Here is a 21,433-nt window from a genome sequence, read left to right as displayed (position 1 = left end):
AATGCATCTTTAAATCGTTAAAACTGATCTAATGCAAATAGCATTTATTATGCTGATCTGTGATTGATTACATGCAATAATTAATGCTTGGTGGTTACTTGCACTCAGCGAACTGGACTATCGAAATTCATAACTGGCGCCTTATGAATCTTCGACAGATTATTCTACCAACAGTGCTTCTTATACGTAGTTACCTTCCCGAGTATTCAAGCGTCGATGGGCGTGTGGTTTACATACCGGCCTCCCGACCCCGACGTCCATGGTTCGAATCCAGTCTGCCGCACTTACCTTTTTTTTAAATGAAAATCATCGTTCATAAGGCAACATATTGAAATTCATACCGATTCCTTGTGGCAAATTTTCATAAGGCGTTCGATTGAAAATCATACGTCGATTTTCCTCAGTGTGGGCATACACTCTGATGGGATAAACGTATTCGGTTGATCAAGGCGACGATGGATCGGGTGATGTATTTACGTAGTTCGAGTTTTAGGGGCATTCTCGAGTCCCTGCGAATATTTATATTTATTCAACCCTTAAAGGCGCAAGGCGATTTTTTAGAAATCGTCGAAAATATGTTTAACGTAAACAACCATTAACATTAAACGTATAAGCCATTTTATGAGACAAATTCGAACAGCTGATCGAAATTTTGAGTGAACGGCTCGGTCTTTGTTTTGGTAAATTTGCATGCAAACTATAGATAGTGGAATATATAGATAGTGGAATATATAGATGAGCGAAGATAAATCCTCTGTCTCCAAACGAACTGTCAAACGTGTCTCCAAACGAGCATGACGTCACGATTTCAATGAAAACATTAAGGGCTGTGACGTCACATGCGCGTGTGCACGGGCAAAAAATTCGACTCAGCCATGCTTTCGCTCATCTATAGATTCTACTATCTATAGTGGAATATATAGATGAGCGAAGATAAATCCTGTCTCCAAACGAACTGTCAAACGTGTCTCCAAACGAGCATGACGTCACGATTTCAATGGAAACGTTAAGGGCTGTGACGTCATATGCGCGTGTGCACGGGCAAAAAAATCGACTCAGCCATGCTTTCGCTCATCTATATAGATTCTACTGTCTATAGGGCACTGCACGGAAACATCTCCTTCTTTTTCGTTCCTAATAAATTTTGACGTTTACTGGCCTTGTTGTTTTCTAATTTCTTTGCAGCGAGAAAGAGACAAAGTAGTCCGTGCAGTGCCCTATAATGCAAACCATCATCATTTCGTCATCATCATCATCATTTCATTCCATTTTCGCAAATGTTCCTTGTAAAATGTAAATATTAGTGTTTGGTCTCCTGTCATTTGAGCTTTCTATAAAATGGCTTATTTTCGGTTTGTTGTTTTAAAACAACATTTCGCATTTAAGGGCTTAAATAACACTGGCTTGCCCGGCTGGCTTTCCGTGCCCCTTATACGCAAGATAGGTATATTGGCGAGACCCTGGGAACACACCCCTACAATAGTCGACATAACAAATTGTCAAAAATCGAAACGTCATCCGCGTGTGAGCGATCGAACAAACTTTTCGTCTTCCCCGCAGGGCTTCGTTTTTCATCATCAGTCTCGCGGAACGGCAGCAGCACAAAACGTCATTCACTCATTTTATATTTTTCAATCAGTCGTCGCAACAAAAAATATTTTTTGTGCTATTCCGAGAGATTTTCTACCGTCGTAATATCTGCCACCGGTTTGCCAACCGCCCGTACTCGCGAAATGTGCTGATATTGTCTGGAATCCGATCCCCACAGAGTCCGTTTTTGTGATATTAGCGTTTAGTTGGTCGGGGTGTGGAAGGTTGCGGAAGTGGGAAGGGTGGCGTAGCAGCCCTCCTCGTCCGTGAAAAGCTTCAGGTCCCAAAATCTTTCAGTGTGTGTGTGCTTGAGGAGCAGCGTTGTGAAAAGGAAGGAAGCGGAAGAAAAATTACATAAAGAATAAGAAAAATCCCGAGGATTTTCTTCGAGCAGTTTGCGGAGAAAACGGATTACCAGCTGAGCGGTTATTCAACTGCCCAACCGGAGCTGCAAGAAAGGTTATTTCCCCCGTTTGGCAAATCCTAGGAGTTCAAGGACACTTGACTTTTAAGGAAGCAGAATGTCCACTCCTGCCCGTAGACGTCTAATGCGAGATTTCAAAAGGTAGGTTTCTGTGCTGCTTCCTATGAATCTTACGTCAACTCCATTGTCAATGCAAATGATTTTCTTTGTTTTGATTAGGATCGTTAGTGACTGACTCATTTCGTTTATTTTATCATGAATTGAAGAGAAAGTTTTCTGAGCACTCATGTTCATCGTTTTCTCATCAACAAGCTCGAGTTGAACAGCTGCTTCTGCTTCCGTGCTGGCTGATGATTGCGATAATCTATTTTCGAACATTATTTCGCTGACTTGACAGAAATGCAATGGCGAATCAAGGGGGCAAGGGGCAGCTGTTTTTACTGTTCTGAAGTATGTATGCGCTTTGTTATGTTGGTATGTCACTTGTAATATTTGACATGCAATTTCTTGAACAACTGTGAATAATCAACATACACAACTAGGTATGTGCCTTAAAAGAAAATAGAAAATTTTCAATTTTATTTGGGCAAATGTTGCTCAACAAGTATGACATTTAACGTAAAAATTAAATCTTTAAGATTTATGGGATGGGTTACAACATATGAAGTAAAGCGTGAATTAAATTCTGGAGATCATTAAATACCAATCAGTTTAATCTAAGAAGAAGGTTTATTTGTGTAGAACCTCCTTTTTTTCGTCACCAAATTTTATAACTCGGCCACATTACAACCATATGACGTTATTTTTTTTAACATCGCAAGGCAATACCAAATTTTCAAAACGACTTATCTGCTTTTGTAAACAAAAACTTAAACGTCGATTTGACGAATCTAATAGCACTCCCACGCAAACCAACATCATCAATACGTCGATAAAGGCTTCTGCTATCTGTAGATGATGATGGTTTGCATGGGAGTGCTCTCAGATTTGTCAAATCGACGTCTGAGTTTTTATTTACAAAAGCAGATAAGTCGTTTTGAAAATTTTGTCTTGAAGGAATCTACAGATACGTTTAGGGTGTCGACTTCCTGGAAAAACCTGTGAAATCAGGGAATTTCGATTCGGACTATGTCAGGGAAAATTAGGGAATTTTGATTGAGGTCAGGGAAAAAATCACAAAACACAATATTGATTTTTTTTTTAAATTTAAGCTTCAATGTTTATTCATTTCGACTAAAAGTTTACTCCGGCCCATTCCATGTTTCCCATGATAATCGAGTTTGTTTCTATTAATCTATATTATAGATCAATAAAAGAGGTTCCAAAGTCACGTTGCTCAAATGGTCACTGTTGAGGCCTGATCTAAATAGTTTTTTTTATATAAAAATCACTTTTAATATTTCAGATGATTTAGTTTGAGTGATTTAGTGTCGGAGTCGTTTTGAATTGGATGTAGTTTCCTTATCAGTAGAGTTAATGCTATGTGCTTATGATATAGGAAATGCAATATATTGATACATTTTAATTGCTGACTATTATATAGCAAGTAATTAACTCTAATGAAAACCCTAAGATATCACATTATCTCTTGATGAAAATTTATCGCCCAAATTTGTGGAAATTATCTATTGAAAGTAGTCGAAACTGAATCAAATGGCCTCTTCGTAAACTTCCATCCGATGATGGGCTTATGAAGTCATTGATCGATCCTTACGTCCTTAGGTGGTCAAATCATTCGTAAAGAGATAGATATGTAAATATGATCGGTCTACCTCATGTACGCAGGTGGCGATGGTCTTAATTGAACGTTACTCAATACTTCATAACCATACTCGAACGCAAGAGAAGAACAATGTTATTGTCAGTGACAACGTTTCAGTTTAACATTAGCTGCTTTTGATGTTTATAGAACTATTTTATTATGAGATATTCTAGTTGATGTTTGAGAATTTTCTCCAGAAATTACTTCGGTGAAAATGCTATGGGATATCTTCCGAAGATAATTCTTCCCTGCATAGAATGAATTCAGAATTCTCCCTGAAACATAAAAAACAATAGCAAAGGATTTCCAAAAGCTCATCTATCGATAGTTTTTATACTGAAGCTCCCCGATGAATGTTTGGTAGATTTCTTCAAAAACGCTCCAAATATTTGGTGAATTGGCGTAGCCAGAATCAGTGGCGTAGCCAGAAAATTGGTTTGGGTGGTTTTCTGAACATTTTTTTAATTTGAGAGAGTTCGAAAAAAAATTCCTCTAAAAATGTTGTATCTGGGAGGGGGTGTTGTTTATGTCCAATGGCCTATTTTTTATCGGTTATTTTTCCATGGGGCCATGTTTCATTTAAACCGAAGGTCACAGTCGCAAAAAAAAACTACCTGGCTGTATTTAGACCAACATATATGAAGTATTGCAGTGGTTAGAATGTTTTCTTGGGCTTACTGTAAGTGCTGAATGGATTTATGTGAGCTTGTAGGGATTGCATTTTTGATTGTATGGATTCTGGAAAATTGCAAGCAGTCCGTTACTATTTTTAGAAGTCCATAAACTCCACAAAGTGTGAATAAGAGCTCTTATTCCGTAAGTTTACTTGAGTGTCAGTGGAGAATTCTCAATGTCCACAAAAAATACTTAACCGGTTAGATTTTTTTTACAGAAATAGGATTTCTAGAAGCTCCTACGATTGTTTGGAAATAGTTCAAAAGTCGTTTGGAAGGAAACAAGATTTCACACAAATTTCCAGAAAGATAATGAAAACTTCAACTATTTGAAGAAGTCCGTCAGTTATATTGGAGGTCTATTGGTTCTATGACACTAACCCGAATGTCACTACCCGAACACCAATACCCTGAATATTCCACTAGCCCGAATACCCCACTACCCATATAAATATATTACGCAATTATTTTAATTATTACTTTTGCACATTACCTTGTCAGAACGGTGTTTATTTAGAGACCAACGGAGAGAATGAAAGCAAATCTGGCTTTACGACCTTTACGAGAAACTTGTGAAAACGTGATGTGACTTTCACTATAAGCAATTATTTCTTTTTCTTCAATACACAGGGTGTCGACTACCTGAAAAAAAAACCTGGAAAGTCAGGGAATTTCATTTTGGACCTGGAATGTCAGGGAAAAAATCACAAAAGCCAATATTGCAAATTTATAGTGATTTTTTTTAATTGGAGCAATATACTTAACTAAGGGCACTTATGACAATGCAATTCTGAACCAATTTTATTCCATTGAAAAAGGACCAATAAAGGTACTGAATCGGAATTAATATAACTTCTGGTCAGCAGATTGCATAGCCGATAATCAATACTTCGAGGCAGTTACAGTCGACAACCACCTCCACTATCAAGCTATAAAGCTTTTTTGTGTGTGGCCGTTGGAAATCTCTAGACCAAAAGTCTACTCCGTGCCCTTTTCATGTTCCCCATGGTAATCTAGTTTGTTTCTATTAATCACTAAACAATAACAGAGGTTCCAAAGCCATGTTGCTCAAATGGTCACTGTTGAGACCTGATCCAAATAGTCCTTTTTAATATTTTAGATTATTTAGTTAGAATGGTTTTGTATCGGATTCAATTTGATTTTTTTTTTGCATTTTCCTTATTAGTAGCGTTTGAGTCATGTTCCCATCAAACAAAAGAAGTTCTGAAAGTTCGTTCAAATACTTTGATGATGATTATCAATCGCAAGAGTCATTCCTTATAAAATAATTTGATGTACCTAGGATATAGCAAAATTTCATTTAAAGCTCTAATGAACTCTACTAACTCTAATGAAAAATCTAATATAGTACATTTCCTTTTGATAAAAATGTAACTCCCAAAAAATTATCTAGTGAAAGCAGTCGAATCTGAATCAAATGTCTGAAATAGGACATAGTTTAGAACAGTTCAACAAAAAATCATCAAACAAGTTCAACCTACAATCAACAACTCTCGGGTACTTATTCAAAAGGACGTATGTGATTTTGTAAACAAAGATTCAAACGCCGTCCAATCTGATAGCCCTCCCACGCAAACCATCACCACAGACAGGTAGGGGAAGCCTTCGGCTATCTGTTGGTGGTGTTGGTTTGCGTGGGAGTGCCATCAGATCGGATAAATCGACGTTTCAATCTTTGTTTACAAAATCACATACGTCCTTTTGAATAAGTACCCGAGAACTATATATTTGGAAGCTTGTTAAACGAAAACCCCAAATAGTATCTTTGTTGACTTGTGACGGTACTCTACAGCATTGGCCTCATCTCCAAACATGATTCTGAGGGTAATATTTCAAAAACATTACGTGAACTTCCATTTGATGATGGGCTTATAAAGTCATTGGTCGATCCTCACGTCCTTAGGTGGTCAAATTAATGGTCATGTAGAGAAAATGATAGTGGATAAAAGCATCATATGGACTACCTCATGTACGCAGGTGGCGATGGTCTCAATTAAACCACATTAAACGTTACTTACGGACGCAAGAGGAGGATGATGTTGTTGTCAATAGTAATGTTTCAGTTTTACATTAGCTGCTATTGAATTTTATAAAACAAATTTATCAAGAAGTATTCTGGTTGGTCTTTGACAATTTTGTCCAGAAATTACTTCAGAATTCTCACTGAAACATAAAAAAAAATCCCAAAGGATTTAAAAAAGCTGTCTGGATAGTTTTTATCCTGGAGCCTCTCGATGAATGTTCAGTAGATTTTTTTTGAGAAGCTCCGCTCAAAAAACTTGGTATGGTATTTACTCAAATTTGAATACAATGTCTTCGTGAAGGGATTCATATAAAAAATATGCAAAGGAATCTTCTAACATATTTCCACGAGTTCTTCAAAAAAAACTCTATCAGATGTTCCTTATTAAGTTTCCTTGCTTGTTGCAACTCTCTATAAATAAAACAATGGTGGAACTCCAAGACCATTTTTGAAAAACAACTAAAAATCGATAAAATAAATATAGTAGGTGTAACTCCCCTTAGCATTTGAGACTAGTTATGCCCCTTTTAAAAAAAACACCTAGGTATTTTTTTTAATATTTTTCCGAGACCATTGCTTTATTTAAACCGAAGGCCACTATCGACAAAAATTTAACGACCTGACTGTGTTCAAACCAAGTTATTTAAAGTATTGCAGTGGTTAGAATATTTTGCTAGGCTTAATATAATTGCTGCAAAGATTTATGTGAGCTTGTAGGAATTGCATTCATGATTATCTGGAAGATTGCAAGCAGTCTTTAACTATTTTTAGAAGTCCATAAACTCCACAGAGAGTGAATAAGAATAGGTACTTACTTTGTAAGTATACTTGAGAGCCATGGAGGTTTCTCGATGTTCACCTAATACGTAAGATTTTTTAGATTTTTTAACGGCTTTAGAAGGATTTCTAAAAGCATCTAATTCCCAATGATGGATGAAGGCACTAGAAAACTTATAACATTAATTGGAGCCAATTTTGGAAAGATGTGACATTTTCAGGAGTTATACGCATTAACTTGAATCTTTATGAACAACCAGATTTGCCTACGATATTCTCCAAATCCTCAATGTTCTGTTTCTAGAGGTGATTAGCAGTGGCGTCGCGTAACCTCATTTTTTACATGTGCACTGACCCAAAAAATGAAAATTCTGATATTTTGACAGCCCAAATGGAAAATAAAATTATCAGAGACGTTTAAACTAATCAAAATCTAGTAATTCTACGCATTTCCGCACACCAATTCCTCAAATTTAAAGTCAGTGCACAGGTAGATTGAAGTTAGGGATACGCCACTGGTGATTAGGCTTCCAGTAGCTCAGAAACTCATAATGGACTTCAAGGGTTTATACATGCAGAGATTTTCATGCGCTTCTAGGAATTGAAGAAAACATTTTTCATAACTGGATTTTCTCGAGGAATGGTCTGGAACAGAGCATAAAATATTCATCTTCATGAAGCAATTTCAGTCCGAATTTTGACAAACATCGCATGATTAATCAAAACATAGAATGACATAGTCAGACGACTACTCCACCAACTTATTCATTCGGCTGTCACTGAATGTGCTTACTATGTGCAGAAAAAACATAACTAGCATTGTTTATATTGATGTTTACCATTGAAAGTGCGTCGTGGATAAAAATCGGTTTCAGTTCTATGTGATACACTACTTTACTTATTTAAAACTTGTTCAGATTTCAGATAATTTATCAATTTGTAGAACGTACATAAATATTCAATGACTAATATTCAATCGAATATTGACAGTCCAAAGCCGACTATGACTATGTCTGGAAGTGAGCTGACAAGTGAAGAGAGGTGGACGTCACCAAAAAATTTCGATTATTTTACACTCTGGTCTGGAAAGTCAGGGAATTTCATTCTCAAATTAGAGTCGACACCCTGATACATGTCCTGTCTATGGAACGGATATAAATATCTTCAACAACAAATAATGTTAATGCGCTAAATACACGCACTTGTCCGGGACAAGGCAACATAGTAAATTACTTTTTTCTTTCAAATTATGCACTTGCTCGGAATAAGATGGGAGAGTAAATAAATACTGAAATTTGGCCTGTGGCTTGAAAAGGTTGGGCAGGCCTGCTTTACAAGAAGGTGGTAATGTACAGCGTGCTTGCGCAGAATAATGCGAGAAGTGAATGCCTCTTTCTTTTAAAGCACGCATCTGCCCGAAAATAGGAGGGAGAATGAATGACACCTTCTTTGAAAGCAGGCGCTTGTCTGAAATAATGCGAAAGAGTGCACGGAAGAAATAAACTACCCAATAGTGAGTTCAATTCACCCAACCTCGAACATCCGTACGGGAAGCCAAAATTGAGTAAATGGAGTCGAAGTAGTTTGCCTTTACTCCCATGTTAAAAATGTACCCAACGGAAAATTTATTTACCCAAATGGAGGTTTATTTCACCCAATTTCGACCTCAGGTAATAAAACTCAAAATTGGCTTACCGTATTGAAGTGGCGTCGTTGTTTCGCTCTTTTGTTTTTGACAACAGAAGAAAGAGTGGATGAAAGAGAAGAGAAAAAATAACTCAAAAGTAAGTTTAAAAAAACTCAACGCTGGGTACTTTTTTTTCTTCCGTGTGAATTTTTCCTTCTTTTGAAGCACGTATCTGCCCGGAAAAAGGTGGGAGAGTAAATGACACCCTTTAAAAAACGTGCTTGCCGAAAATAAAGAGGCCCGCACATAGGATACGTTTGCGTTGCATTTGGCACATTTCTCATGGGAAAACTGTCAAACGCAACGCAAACGTATCCTATGTGCGCGGCTCTTAATGCGAAACAGTGAATGCCTTCTCCTTTTAAAGCACGCATTTGCCCAGCCCCGTGGCAAGAGATGCTTCTCAGCGTAGCGAACATCTTCATGAATATGTCCAGCATACATTTTGAAAAGTACTTCTCCCGAATCGTGCCTTTACAAGCAACTGGATTTTATCCAAAATATTGTTGGCTACACTTGTTCAATTTGGTCAAAAATAATACCAGTTATTATGGGCATGTAAATATAATCCTAAAACATCTTTCAGCACACCATTTATTTCATTTCATTTTCACTAATGAATGTTGTTCGATTTGCATCCCCGGACCATTTCAACTGTGATGCTCGTCACAGTATAAACAATAATAATATCTTTTGTTTGATTCGGAGCGGGAGAACAAGCTACGAAATATGATTTCTTGTAGCGTTTGATTTCACCTGTAGATTCCCTCCAATTCGTAAGTTTATTATATTTTATCATCAAATAACATAATCCCCATGGTCGATGATGCAAAACTTGCAAATTATTTTGAAAACAATTTTCAGATTTAACCAAAACAAATAGTAAACAAAACACATGATGTTTATTTTCGTACAATAACAACGGACGGTAATGAGCTACCGTCCGTGGACATGGTGGCTATTGTCAAACCCCTTGTGATAGTATAGGACGCCAGGGGGGTGCATTTGCCCGAACTAATGCGAAAGAGTCAATGACACCTTTTGAACCATCCGCTTCTTCGGAATAATGCATCCTTCTTTAAAATCACGCATCTGTCCTGAATAAAGTGGGGGAGTACATGACTTCTTTTAAAGCACGCATTTGACCGGGATGAGGCGAAAAACTAAATGTTTCCTTCTTTTGAACAACGCGGTAGCCCGGAATAAGACGGGTGAGTAAATGACTCATACTTTAATTATTTTGAATATGTTATTTTTGACTGCTTGGTTCTATTTTCAACTTCATTATTGAAATGCAATCTAATAAAGTAATAAAGTGAGTACAAGTTTTTTTTATTTTTTTACAAATTCGGGGTAATGATAACTCGGGGTAGTTATAGCCTATTCAGATTACGCCATTAATGACATAATAATTGGCGTTTCAGGGTAAATACGCTTTATGATGTCATTATTTACGTAATATTCCATACATTTTGCGCTGTCAAAAGATACCCTCTAAAAGAATTTATTACGAACAATTATTACGAGAGAGCTTCCGTTCTAACTGGAATGCAGGGAGAAATTCAACAAAACAAAACTGACAAGCGTCACGCTCTCTTTACCAGAGAGAAAATTCTCTCTGTTTTCATTTCGTTTCGTAGTTGACAGTCATGCTCTTTCTGTCTCCCCAGGGTCGAATGCATGTTAGATGGAAATCTTCTGAGCGCTGAAGAATAACTCGGATTGTGATGGTTTTGTGGAAAGCATTTTATATGATGAAAAATAATGATGATAATTATTTATTCTCCACTTATTCAACATGAATTGTTTAAAAACAGATGCTCTCTAGAATTAACATGAAGTATTTAACTTAAACCTAGATTTAATAGAACAAATCGAATAAATTTTCGAAGTTCAAGGGCCGTAGGAATGGTTGTAAAACGAATATATTTCATGAATAAACATGATTTCATAAATTGTTTCAATTCTGCTCCTTGAATGGCTTAATATACTTTTGGATTTCAACATTTTTCACGTGGGACAACTGTACGATTTGAATGGGTTTATACATATAATTTATACATATTCATCCAACATCCAGTTTAAATTATATCACATTGACACGATTCGATTTTGTTAAAAGCTGTATCATTGATTGTCGAGTAGAACGCAATGGTTCAGTTTCCATTTTTGAAAAAAAAAATAAATTGCTGAGTTGCCCTTCATACATGGAGATACTGGTGGAAATACATTTTAGTTCGATAATATTTTTTGAAAATTGGTCCAATCGTCCTTTTTTTATTTATTTGTGAGAATTCCCAAAAGTATCTAAATTTTTCTATCAAATCTCCTTTCGATCATAGTACAGAATCAAAATATTTTTTAAACTTAAAAATAAATTGAGGAATAGTCTGATTCCCCGAAGAACGGCACACCCAACTAATGAATGTAGCTTCGCTCATTATCCTTAATGAGAGCTTCAAATATTCTTCGAAAATCCCTTTTCATATTTTTTTTAAATATTTTTTTTCGTAGAAACTTTGTTCAGAAAAAAATGTTCGATTGTCGCCACACAAATGCTTTCGCAAATTAAATTTTAAAACTATCCTTGAATTCAACCCTGTATTAGCGAGCAAATGAGGAAGCATGGAAACGTCAAGATATATTATCTTGCTGCAGTCTGAACACCTCGTAATAATTGGATACCCTCTCACTTAACAAAGTCATAAATAGCCCAATCTGAATAGGCTATTAGTGACATTCGAGGCAGTGTCATAGAATCGACATCCATATATAGATAAACTGACTTGCAATTCACGGCAGCGTTGGTGGATATAGGCGCCTAAAAGTTTGTAGCATTGATGAGCCAATCAATAAGCAAAACGGAGTAGAGTTAACCCAATCGTAATAAAAATTGCAATTTTGTATGCCCATCAGTGAAAAAAATACCAAGTCATGTTCGTCCCATGTTGAAAATACCCACAGTACAAAGTACAACAAGAATTTAGATGACCTGATGACTTGACCTGAGCATGAGCATTATCACCACACAATTCGTAGTGGCTACTCCGTGATTGACTAGAACTTGCAAAATTGTACAGAGAACACAATGAATGGGGCTTGAGACTAGCTACCCATTCTCAATGTACATGTTTCGAGAGCTCAAATATTTAAAGTCAATAACGGCGCCGGCCACGTCCTTACGATCATATAGGAAGGGATGGATTGTTAGTCCTAGAGACCGATTGCTAGATTGTTGCTACTAGAGACCGAGTATACCTCTGTATCTCCACGATTGTTTTGGGATAGGATATCGTTTTAGTTACAAAGGATAATTTATCTGGATTCACTTCGGTAAGTGATGCGATGTATGGGATGGAAAATAACACTAATTCTCTGTCTGCAAACTATTGAAGTGTTTCGACCGGAGAAAAGCGCCATACATGCGCATGAGCCACAGAACACAAAATAGATATTTTATTATTGTCCCGACGATTAAAACACGCACTCTACTGAAAAAAACCGGACCGGTACAAATGTTTACTTTCTGATTAATTAACTCACCCGCACAAAGCAAAACAAAACTTTAATGACCGGTCGATCGTTCTGCTTACTGAAGAAAACACGACCGCACTCGGTACAAACTTTTACTTTCTGATTAATTAACTAACCCGCACAAAGCAGAACAAAACTTTGATGACCGGCCGATCGTTCTGCTTACTGAAGAAAACACGACCGGACTCGGTAAAAACTTTCACTTTCTCACAAGAATTTAGATGACCTGATTGCACAAAACTATTTAAACAATTTTTCGATCAAACTAAATCGCTTCATGGTAATATACCTACCTGGTACCTGGTTGGCTACAGCGTCGATACATCTATGCCTGGCGTATTGTAGAGCTCCATAATCATCAACATCGGACGATGTTTTTCCAGTTTCCCCGAACGTTCAGGGCCTCCAGGTCCAACTCCACCGCGTGCATCCAGCGTGTTCGTGGCCTTCCACGAAGTCTCCGGCCTCTATCTGGTTCTCTGTTAAATATTGTTTTCGCTGTTCTTTCTTCCGACATTCGCACTAAGTGACCAGCCCACTGAAGTCTGCCGTATTTTATGAGATTCACAATATTTTCTTCTTTGTATACTTGATACAGCTCATGAATCATGCGTCTACGCCACACACCATTTTCTAGTTTCCCTCCGAGTATTTTACACAGCACTTTTCGCTCGAAAACCCCGAAATTTCTCCGGTCCCCCTCTTTTAACGTCCATGCTTCATGTCCATAAAGGGCCACTGGTAGAATCAGAGTTTTGTATAGAGCAAATTTCGTTCCCGTCTGCATGTTGCGGGACCTAAGCTGGGTACGTAATCCGTAAAGGCCATATTCGCAGCAGCAATGCGTTTTTCACTTCACGGGAAACGTCATTGTCCCATGTCACAAGTGTTCCAAGGTAAACAAATTTTTCAACAACTTCAAACACATCCCCATCAAGCACTATCTCAGCACCAACACCACTAGGTCTTCCTCTATCTCTACCTGCCACCGTGTATTTTGTCTAGGTAGAGTAAATGGTTAGGCCTATCATCGCCGTCTCCCTCTTCAGTGGGACAAAAGCCTCCACTACTGCTCTGCGATCGATTCCAATAAGGTCGATGTCGTCCGCAAAGCCTAAGAGCATATGCGACCATGTGATGATAGTGCCGTTCCTCTGCACGCCAGATCTCCTAATAGCGCATTCGAGTGCAATGTTGAACAATAAATTCGAAAATGCATCACCCTGCTTCAATCCGTCTAAGGTCACAAACGAGGTTGACACTACGTCTGCAATCCGAATACTTGATTTCAAGCCATCCAGCGTTGCACGTATTAGTCTAATCAGTTTCACAGGAAAATCATGTTCGGACATTATCTGCAACAGCTCATTTTTTTTACTGAATCGTACGCTACCTTGAAATCAATGAACAGATGGTGAGTCTGCAAGTAATACTCCCGGAATTTATCAAGGATCATCCGCAGGCTAAACATCTGATCCGTCGTTGATCGGCCCTCACGAAAACCTGCCTGTTATTCGCCGACGAAGGACTACTCAAGAGGTCTCAGTCTGTTAAACAGGAATCAGGATACGCGGCAGGATTTTGTACGCCGAGTTCCGAAGGGTGATCCCTCTGTAATTGGCACACTCTAGTCTGTGCCCTTATAGATTGGGCATATGAGGCCATCTGCCAGCCGGCAGGCAGTTCTTCATCCTCCCATATTTTCTGGATAAGGTGGTGGATTGATTGATGGAGCCCTCACTTCCATGTTTAAGAAGCTCGACCGGGATCTCGTCCTTCCCAGCAGCTTTACTGTTTTTCAGCTCGTTTAGAGCCTTCTTTACCTCGTCCAGCGTTGGTGGTTCCACAGCTTGAGCGTCTATGTCCATCCTGTTCCTTAATACACCTTCATTTTCACCGTTCAACAAATCTTCGAAGTGCTCTTTCCACCTGGCTGCCACCATAGTCTTGTCTGTCAGCAAATTCCCCTTTCGGTCATTGCAGATGGCGGGCACTGGCGCAGTCTTATGCCGCGCGCCACTGACAATTGCGTAAAACCTCCACATATCGTTTCTATCCATGTGCTCTTGCGCTTCAGCTATCACACTCTCTTCGTGTTGCCTTTTTTTCTGCGGTGGATTCGTTTCTCTTCTGGCCTCGCTACACTGTACCGCTCTCTGTTGGGACGGGTACGAGCCACTAGCATTGGACTTCTAGCAACATTTCTCTCGTCCTTTACTAGCTGGCACTCCTCATCAAACCAACCATTTCGTTGGCGTCGCTGGGCAGTGCCTAACGCTTCCCGCGCTGTTGTAGTCACAGCTTCGTGAATATTTTCCCACAATCTGTTGACGTCGCCAGATCCGGTGGCATCTCGTATCCGCTCTTCCAGCTTCTGGTGGTACTGTTCAGCAACATCTTCAACTGACAAGCGTTGGATATTGAAACGCATCGTTCTGTTGTTTCGTGAATTCGTGACGTTGGAAACTAGCGCCCGAATTTTTGCAACTAAAAGATAGTGATCCGAGTCAATGTTCGGACCTCTGAAGGACCTTACACCTATAACATCCGAGAAATGTCGTCCGTCGATCAGCACGTAGTCTATCTGTGAGCAAGTTTCTCCACTCGGAAGTTGCCAGGTGTGTTTGCGGATATTCTTACGTGCGAAGTAGGCACTGCTGATTGCCATCCCTCTAGCATCAGCAAAGGCTACAAGTCGCAGAACATTATCGTTGGTAGCGGAATTAAGGCTTTCCGTACCAGTGACAGGACGAAAGAAACTTCCTCTTCCGATCTGCGCATTTGCATCCCCGATGACAATCTTTACATCGTGTATTCGGCACTCTCCGTCAAGGCTCTCATAGAACTCATCCTTCACGTCATCAGGCTTATCGTTCGTTGGGACATAGATGTTGATCAAGCTATAGTTGAAAAATTTGCCCTTCATTCTCAACACGAAAATGCGGTCGCTTATCGGCTTCCACCGGATAACACGCTTCATCTGCTTCCCGATCACCATAAAGCCAACTCCTCGTTCTGCTCTGTCACCGCTGCTATAGATCCACGTTCCAAGATCCGACTTCCCAATGTTGTCCTTTATTCGTTGCCAGGTCTGTTGCCGTTGAATCAATCTGTTTGCTCTACTTTTGCCTTAACTGTAGAATCTTCGGTTGGCTACCTTACCAGGGTTACGCTACCTACATCGCGTTGAAGGGGCTGCCTTCTCGATGCTGACATGATGCAACATAATGTGCACAGTTTAGTTTAGAGTTCCTCGCTGGCACTCGGACGATGATCAAACGCCCCTAACATGGGGAACAGACGCTGTTGTGAGCCGCTCCTAACATGGAGGACAGACGCTCGATCAGATTTGCACCTCCGGAGAGGAGCACATCCCCCCTTCCCTGTCAGCATACGACCGTAGTTCCCACCGAGGTTGGTTACCCGATATTCCCTAAAGTGCCTCGTATCCCGGCTACTTCTTTCTGGCCTGTGCGGAGGTCATTCCGTCATAATGTGCTGATGGCCATTGCCGCAGCATTCGCCTCTTTCACATTCGACGATCATAGGATCCCTCTCCTTATTGAAGAGGTTCGAATCCTGCGCACGATGGCTGACACCGGTCTACCCTCCTTGCTGGTGACGGATATTTTGGCTGGGACTTTGCGACGACTGTCCCCCTGACGAACGCATGGACATGGATTAAGAAGGTTGTCTGGGAATATTGGGATGATTGGATCCTTGCTGGGAATTGCAGATGATTGGATCCTTGCAGCACTCATCTCTTTCCCCGATATACGGATCGGGGGTTATATTGCCTCATTTAATCGTTACTGCTCTCCTTAGCCTAGCGGTAAGAAGCGCGGCTATAAAGCAAGACCATGCTGAGGGTGGCTGGGTTCGATTCTTTTTACTGGTCTAGACAATTTTCGGTTTGGAAATTGTCTCGACTTCCCTGGGCATAAAAGTACCATCGTGTTAGCCTTATGATATACGAATGCAAAAATGGTAACTTGGCTTAGAAACCTCACAGTTAATAACTGTGAAAGTGCCCTATGAACACGGCTCTTTCCCAGTGAGGAATGTAATGCCAATAAGAAGAAGAATAATCGTTACTGCCATTAAATAGGAACTCGAGAGTCATTTTGTGAACGGTTTGAGTCAGTTTTTGTTGACAGCATTCTGAAGTTCCTTTCGTCAGTACCCGATAAGCGGCGGAGGACGACGGAAGTCCTGCGTAGCCTAGTATGGAAAGCACATGTCGTAGGATAAACGTAGATTTCTTCAAAGAATCAGATTTTGCGCCGTTGTTTATAGTGGCTTTAAATCTAACTATCTACATTGGTAACAATTGCTATCAAATCCGCATTCATAGCTACACGCACGATGGTCAATGATGAGCCGTATAACATTGACATTCAAATCTAATGAAACTTTGAACTTAAACTCAATTGGTAAACATTCGCCACCCAGACTGTTGGACTTCATTCGATCATTGATTAACCATTCCCGCCATTCGTTCGTAGCAAAAAAAATTGGCAAAGAAAGCAAAACGAATTAAATTCATTCTTGGACACATGGGGCTCTTGTGTAGGGTAGTTTGCCATTTTTCCCACAAAGCAAACATAGCTACTTGGCTGCTTCTGTTACGTATGATGAAATGAGATTGCTTTCGAAAAGATACGGGAAGCATACAAAGCGATTGAAAGGCATTATAGAATTATTGAATCAACAATTCAATCAAAATCCTTTCTGAAGATTGTCCAGACGTTTTATGAAATTGAGATTACGTTTCAACCCTACTGCTTCTAGTGTGTATTCTGTTCAACTTGAAGCTATCTGCAGAAAAGCGCTATAATAAATTATTTTCAGTCCTGAAGAATGACTGTGCCAAAATCGTCTGTTTCTGCATTGTGTACCTATACGCATTTCAAAAACATCCAATCAAAGTTTATTTATATTTTCAAAACTCAATCACCGACGGATTCAGTTGTATTTGCAATTTACACACAGCAATCTTAGTTCGGCGTCCCCTCCACTACAAATTTGACGACGTCGGCGAGAAGAAAGCAACGTTCATCATCAATAATAAAAGAGAAATGCGAATAGAAAATTTTTGTTTGGTTTACTGTTGCTTATCTGATTCTGTAAACGTAATAACTTGAATTTGAGATTGATAGTTTGGTCCCGGATATATTGCGGGCGGTCCTATAGTTTTTTACGTGGAATTATTACCGAATACAGCTTTAGTCTGTGTTGTTAAAATACCATTATTATAATACTTCTATTGATCAACTATGGGACGTATTTCGGACATGTTTTGACCATAAGCATATCCCGTGATGGCAAAATTACAGAAAAAAAAGTTTGATTGATCCACCTAGTGGGTGTTGTTGCCATTCTTGTGCGTTAGACATATTAAAAACTTGAGTAAGAATTTTTCAGCGTTTTTGCCTTTGTTATTTGATAGTAAAGTTGATGAATTTTAATTTTCCTCTGTACATTATTAAACTGATCCAAAATTATCTATCAGATCGCATACTGCAGGTAAACTATCAGAATAGACTACCTGTAAGAGCTGGTGTTCATATTGTATAATATTTATACTTCTGACTTACCTGATTTACCACCAGGGTGGCAAAAATCTTTGTTTGCAGATGACACGGGCCTTTCCGCGAAAGGGAGAAGCCTTCGAGTCATATGTCATATGTTACAAACGAGAAAAATGAGAAAAACGCATTTGAAGTTTCAAAATGAATTCATCCTATTATTGCAAAATTTTGCTTTTTATTGACTTTAACGCAATAAACTATAGAATAATATTCATATTCGTTGGGCCGGACTCAAACTTTGCCAAAAACAACTATTTTTCCACCTGTCATAAGATGAGTTTATACAATCCCATACGACTTAAGTCGAGTCAAGTACGAGACACTGAAGACGGCCTTTCTTTTGAGGTCGGAATACGTATCTGTCAAGATACAATTAAGTGGTGGAATTCAATGGGATTGTATAAACTCGTCTTATGACAGGTGAAAACATTCCACTAAAAAGCTCAAAATAATTTTCTTATCAAAATATTTTTCCACGTTTTGCCTTTCTCGTATACTAAGTATATGGTAAAGGCTATATGATCGCTCCAAAAATGAACTTTTTATAGGAGGCCCGGAGACCCTCACTTATTTTTAAAGTACTTATCCTTAACCGCATTCGACGCAGAATCCTGTCCCAGTGTTTCCTATTGAAAATTGGGCGGATCGGACCGATGGGCTTAGGAGTTATGGTCAAAATACATTTTTTTACATGAAAATTTCTCACTCCTTTTTTGGCACTTATTCTCAACCGATTTGCGCTCAACAAAATACATTCGACGCAGAATCGTGTCCCATTATTTCCAATTAAAAATTGGGCGGATCGGACTATGAACTTAGAAGTTATGGCCAAAATTATTTTTTCTGAATAGGCCGATACGAATACGATCCTGAAGCTGCCTCCGCGGTATAGTGCCAATGAACTTCATACAATTTTTAATATTGAGACATTGCAGCAAATGTCCAATAAAATAATTTCCAATTTTAGACAAAAATCATTGAAATCTTCTATTGCAATGATTAGCTCCTTGTACCCTTAGACTCTTATACACCGCACATGCCACTTTGGCCTTAGTCTGAATAAATAAATAATGAACCCTTAGGGTCTGTCTTATTTGGAGAATTAAACTGAAATTAAACTTGAAAGTGACATTTCAATAATTATCGAATACCCCTGCTCGCAGAGCAAGATTACTTTTAACAGATATCGAATCATTTTAATCGATATTTTATTGGAATTGCTGGGTAGCACCAGCCATTCTTATGACCAGGTGATTTTTTTAAATTTTGAACTTTCACTCGAGGATCGATCATTTAGTAATCTGCGTTCGATCATTTAGTAGTTTGTCAATAACTTTTTCCAGAGGATAAATTTTAAAATGTGTTGTATGGTTGTATGGTGTATGGTCCCAAGGCGTTCCTGTAAAAATGTTCAGAAAGAAGTATAATTCACACACTAATCTGCCATTATAACTTTCTTATTTTGCAGACTTCAGGAAGACCCACCGACCGGAGTTTCTGGAGCACCCACAGATAACAATATCATGATCTGGAATGCTGTAATTTTCGGTCCACATGACACACCGTTCGAAGATGGCACATTCAAGCTAACGATAGAGTTCACCGAGGAGTATCCCAACAAACCTCCAACCGTACGCTTTGTATCAAAGATGTTCCACCCGAACGTTTACGCCGACGGAGGCATTTGTTTGGATATTCTACAAAATAGATGGAGTCCAACGTACGATGTTTCTGCTATTTTGACTTCCATACAGGTAAGCGAACGCAAATAATCTATTGATGGATTTTTTACAAGTTCATGTTCCTTTGCATCTTTCTATTGCAGTCACTACTTAGTGATCCTAATCCAAATTCACCTGCAAACTCAATGGCGGCACAATTATACAAGGAAAACCGTAGAGAGTACGAAAAGCGAGTAAAAGCATGTGTCGAGCAGAGTTTTATCGACTAGCCCCTTTCCCCGGAGAAATGTCGCGCCCCCTGGTGTAAGAATCCTTGTGTAGGGAACCTTCATTACCATCCCGACTTCATTTCTCTTTCCCAACGCTGTTTCCTTGTATCTTTTCCATTCAGTTAAAATTCGGACAGTCAGTCGATTAGTTCTCTACAAATCTGCGAATAATTTCCATACTTCAACTGAACCTTCTCTGCAAGTAGAAGCTATTAATAGCAGACGACGTCACGCAAAGAGCAATTCTATTAGAGAACTCGGAATTTGATCCACAGGAGATAACTTACCACAAATACTAATAACGGAGTTTAAAATCGTACAGTTATGAGTGAATACCAACTACGCTGTAAAAACATTTATTTGACATTGTTCCCTCTCGGCAGATGTTTAGACGAACAGAAAAAAAGTTGATATAAATAATAAAAGCATACATAAATGTACCAACTACAAGGTGTTTAATATTAATAAGCAAAAATCAACAATGATATGTATGACCACACTCACTCACACACGCATGATAACTACAGATAAATATAAAAATATCAAGAATAACAATGAACTATGAGTAGATGGATCGGACGACCTACATTCAAGAAGCACTTATTGAAGTGAAATGTGAAATAATAAAATCCAAGTCTTATTTAAACAATAAAAGTTTAATTTAAAAGTAAACTTACTGTACTACAAAAATTAAAGAAAAAAATAGTAAAATAAAATATATAAAATGTAGATCGCACGCTTGAATTGTCTTGCTACATGTATCCGATATTTCCAGAAGATTTTCTTATATCGAACGACGGGAAGGTGCCGACTTGTTTACACCCTGACCAAATAGCTCGTCATTGTACGATGTGCAGTATCTACAAAGCGCTTATTAGATTTGTGGTTCTCTAGTGAAACAAGAATGCGCTTGAAACCGCTGACGGATAAAATAAGGTACATGAAGAAGGAGATTGAACCACGTATTGCTAAAGCCACGTCTATAGCGTGAAAATCTGATGACTACGGTAGGCAGGACAAAGAGCCAGAATGTCGGACAATCCGGTGAGTTCTCGATAGAGTTCCGTTCCGACTGATGCAAAAGGTGAGTACGCATTCAAAAATCGATCAAAGGGGAAAAAGCAAAACTTTTGTTGACGTGCGGATGGAAATGGAGCGACATTCTAGGGATCAAGTATTTTAACCTTAACTTCTGATCCTATAGTCCGATCCGGCCAATTTTCAACAGGAAACAATGGGACCGGATTCTGCATCGAATGCAACTTCCTGAGAGCGAATCGGCTGAGGGTACATTTTTGAAAAATGTATTTTGACCATTACTCCGAATCCCATAGTCCGATTTCGCCAATTTTCAATACGAAATAATGGGACAAGATTCTACGACGAATGCAACTTTTTG

At 38.8% G+C, this 21,433-nt stretch overlaps 1 protein-coding gene across 1 annotated transcript; it reads left to right on the top strand.

Annotated features, from left to right (window-relative positions):
• The first annotated feature begins 1,530 nt into the window (after positions 1-1,530).
• Positions 1,531-20,763, top strand: LOC134228117 (ubiquitin-conjugating enzyme E2-17 kDa). The gene is made up of 3 exons (XM_062709899.1): positions 1,531-2,155; positions 19,552-19,837; positions 19,909-20,763. Exons 1-3 carry the CDS (start codon positions 2,112-2,114, stop codon positions 20,032-20,034), a joined length of 456 nt encoding a protein of 151 aa, XP_062565883.1. The 5' UTR covers positions 1,531-2,111; the 3' UTR covers positions 20,035-20,763.
• Positions 20,764-21,433: the final 670 nt, after the last annotated feature.

This window comes from Armigeres subalbatus, chromosome 3 (assembly GCF_024139115.2).
Source record: "Armigeres subalbatus isolate Guangzhou_Male chromosome 3, GZ_Asu_2, whole genome shotgun sequence".
NCBI classification, from domain to species: domain Eukaryota; kingdom Metazoa; phylum Arthropoda; class Insecta; order Diptera; family Culicidae; genus Armigeres; species Armigeres subalbatus.
The sequence above is the reverse complement of the archived record's forward strand: the minus strand, read 5'-3'. Positions and strand labels throughout refer to the sequence as shown.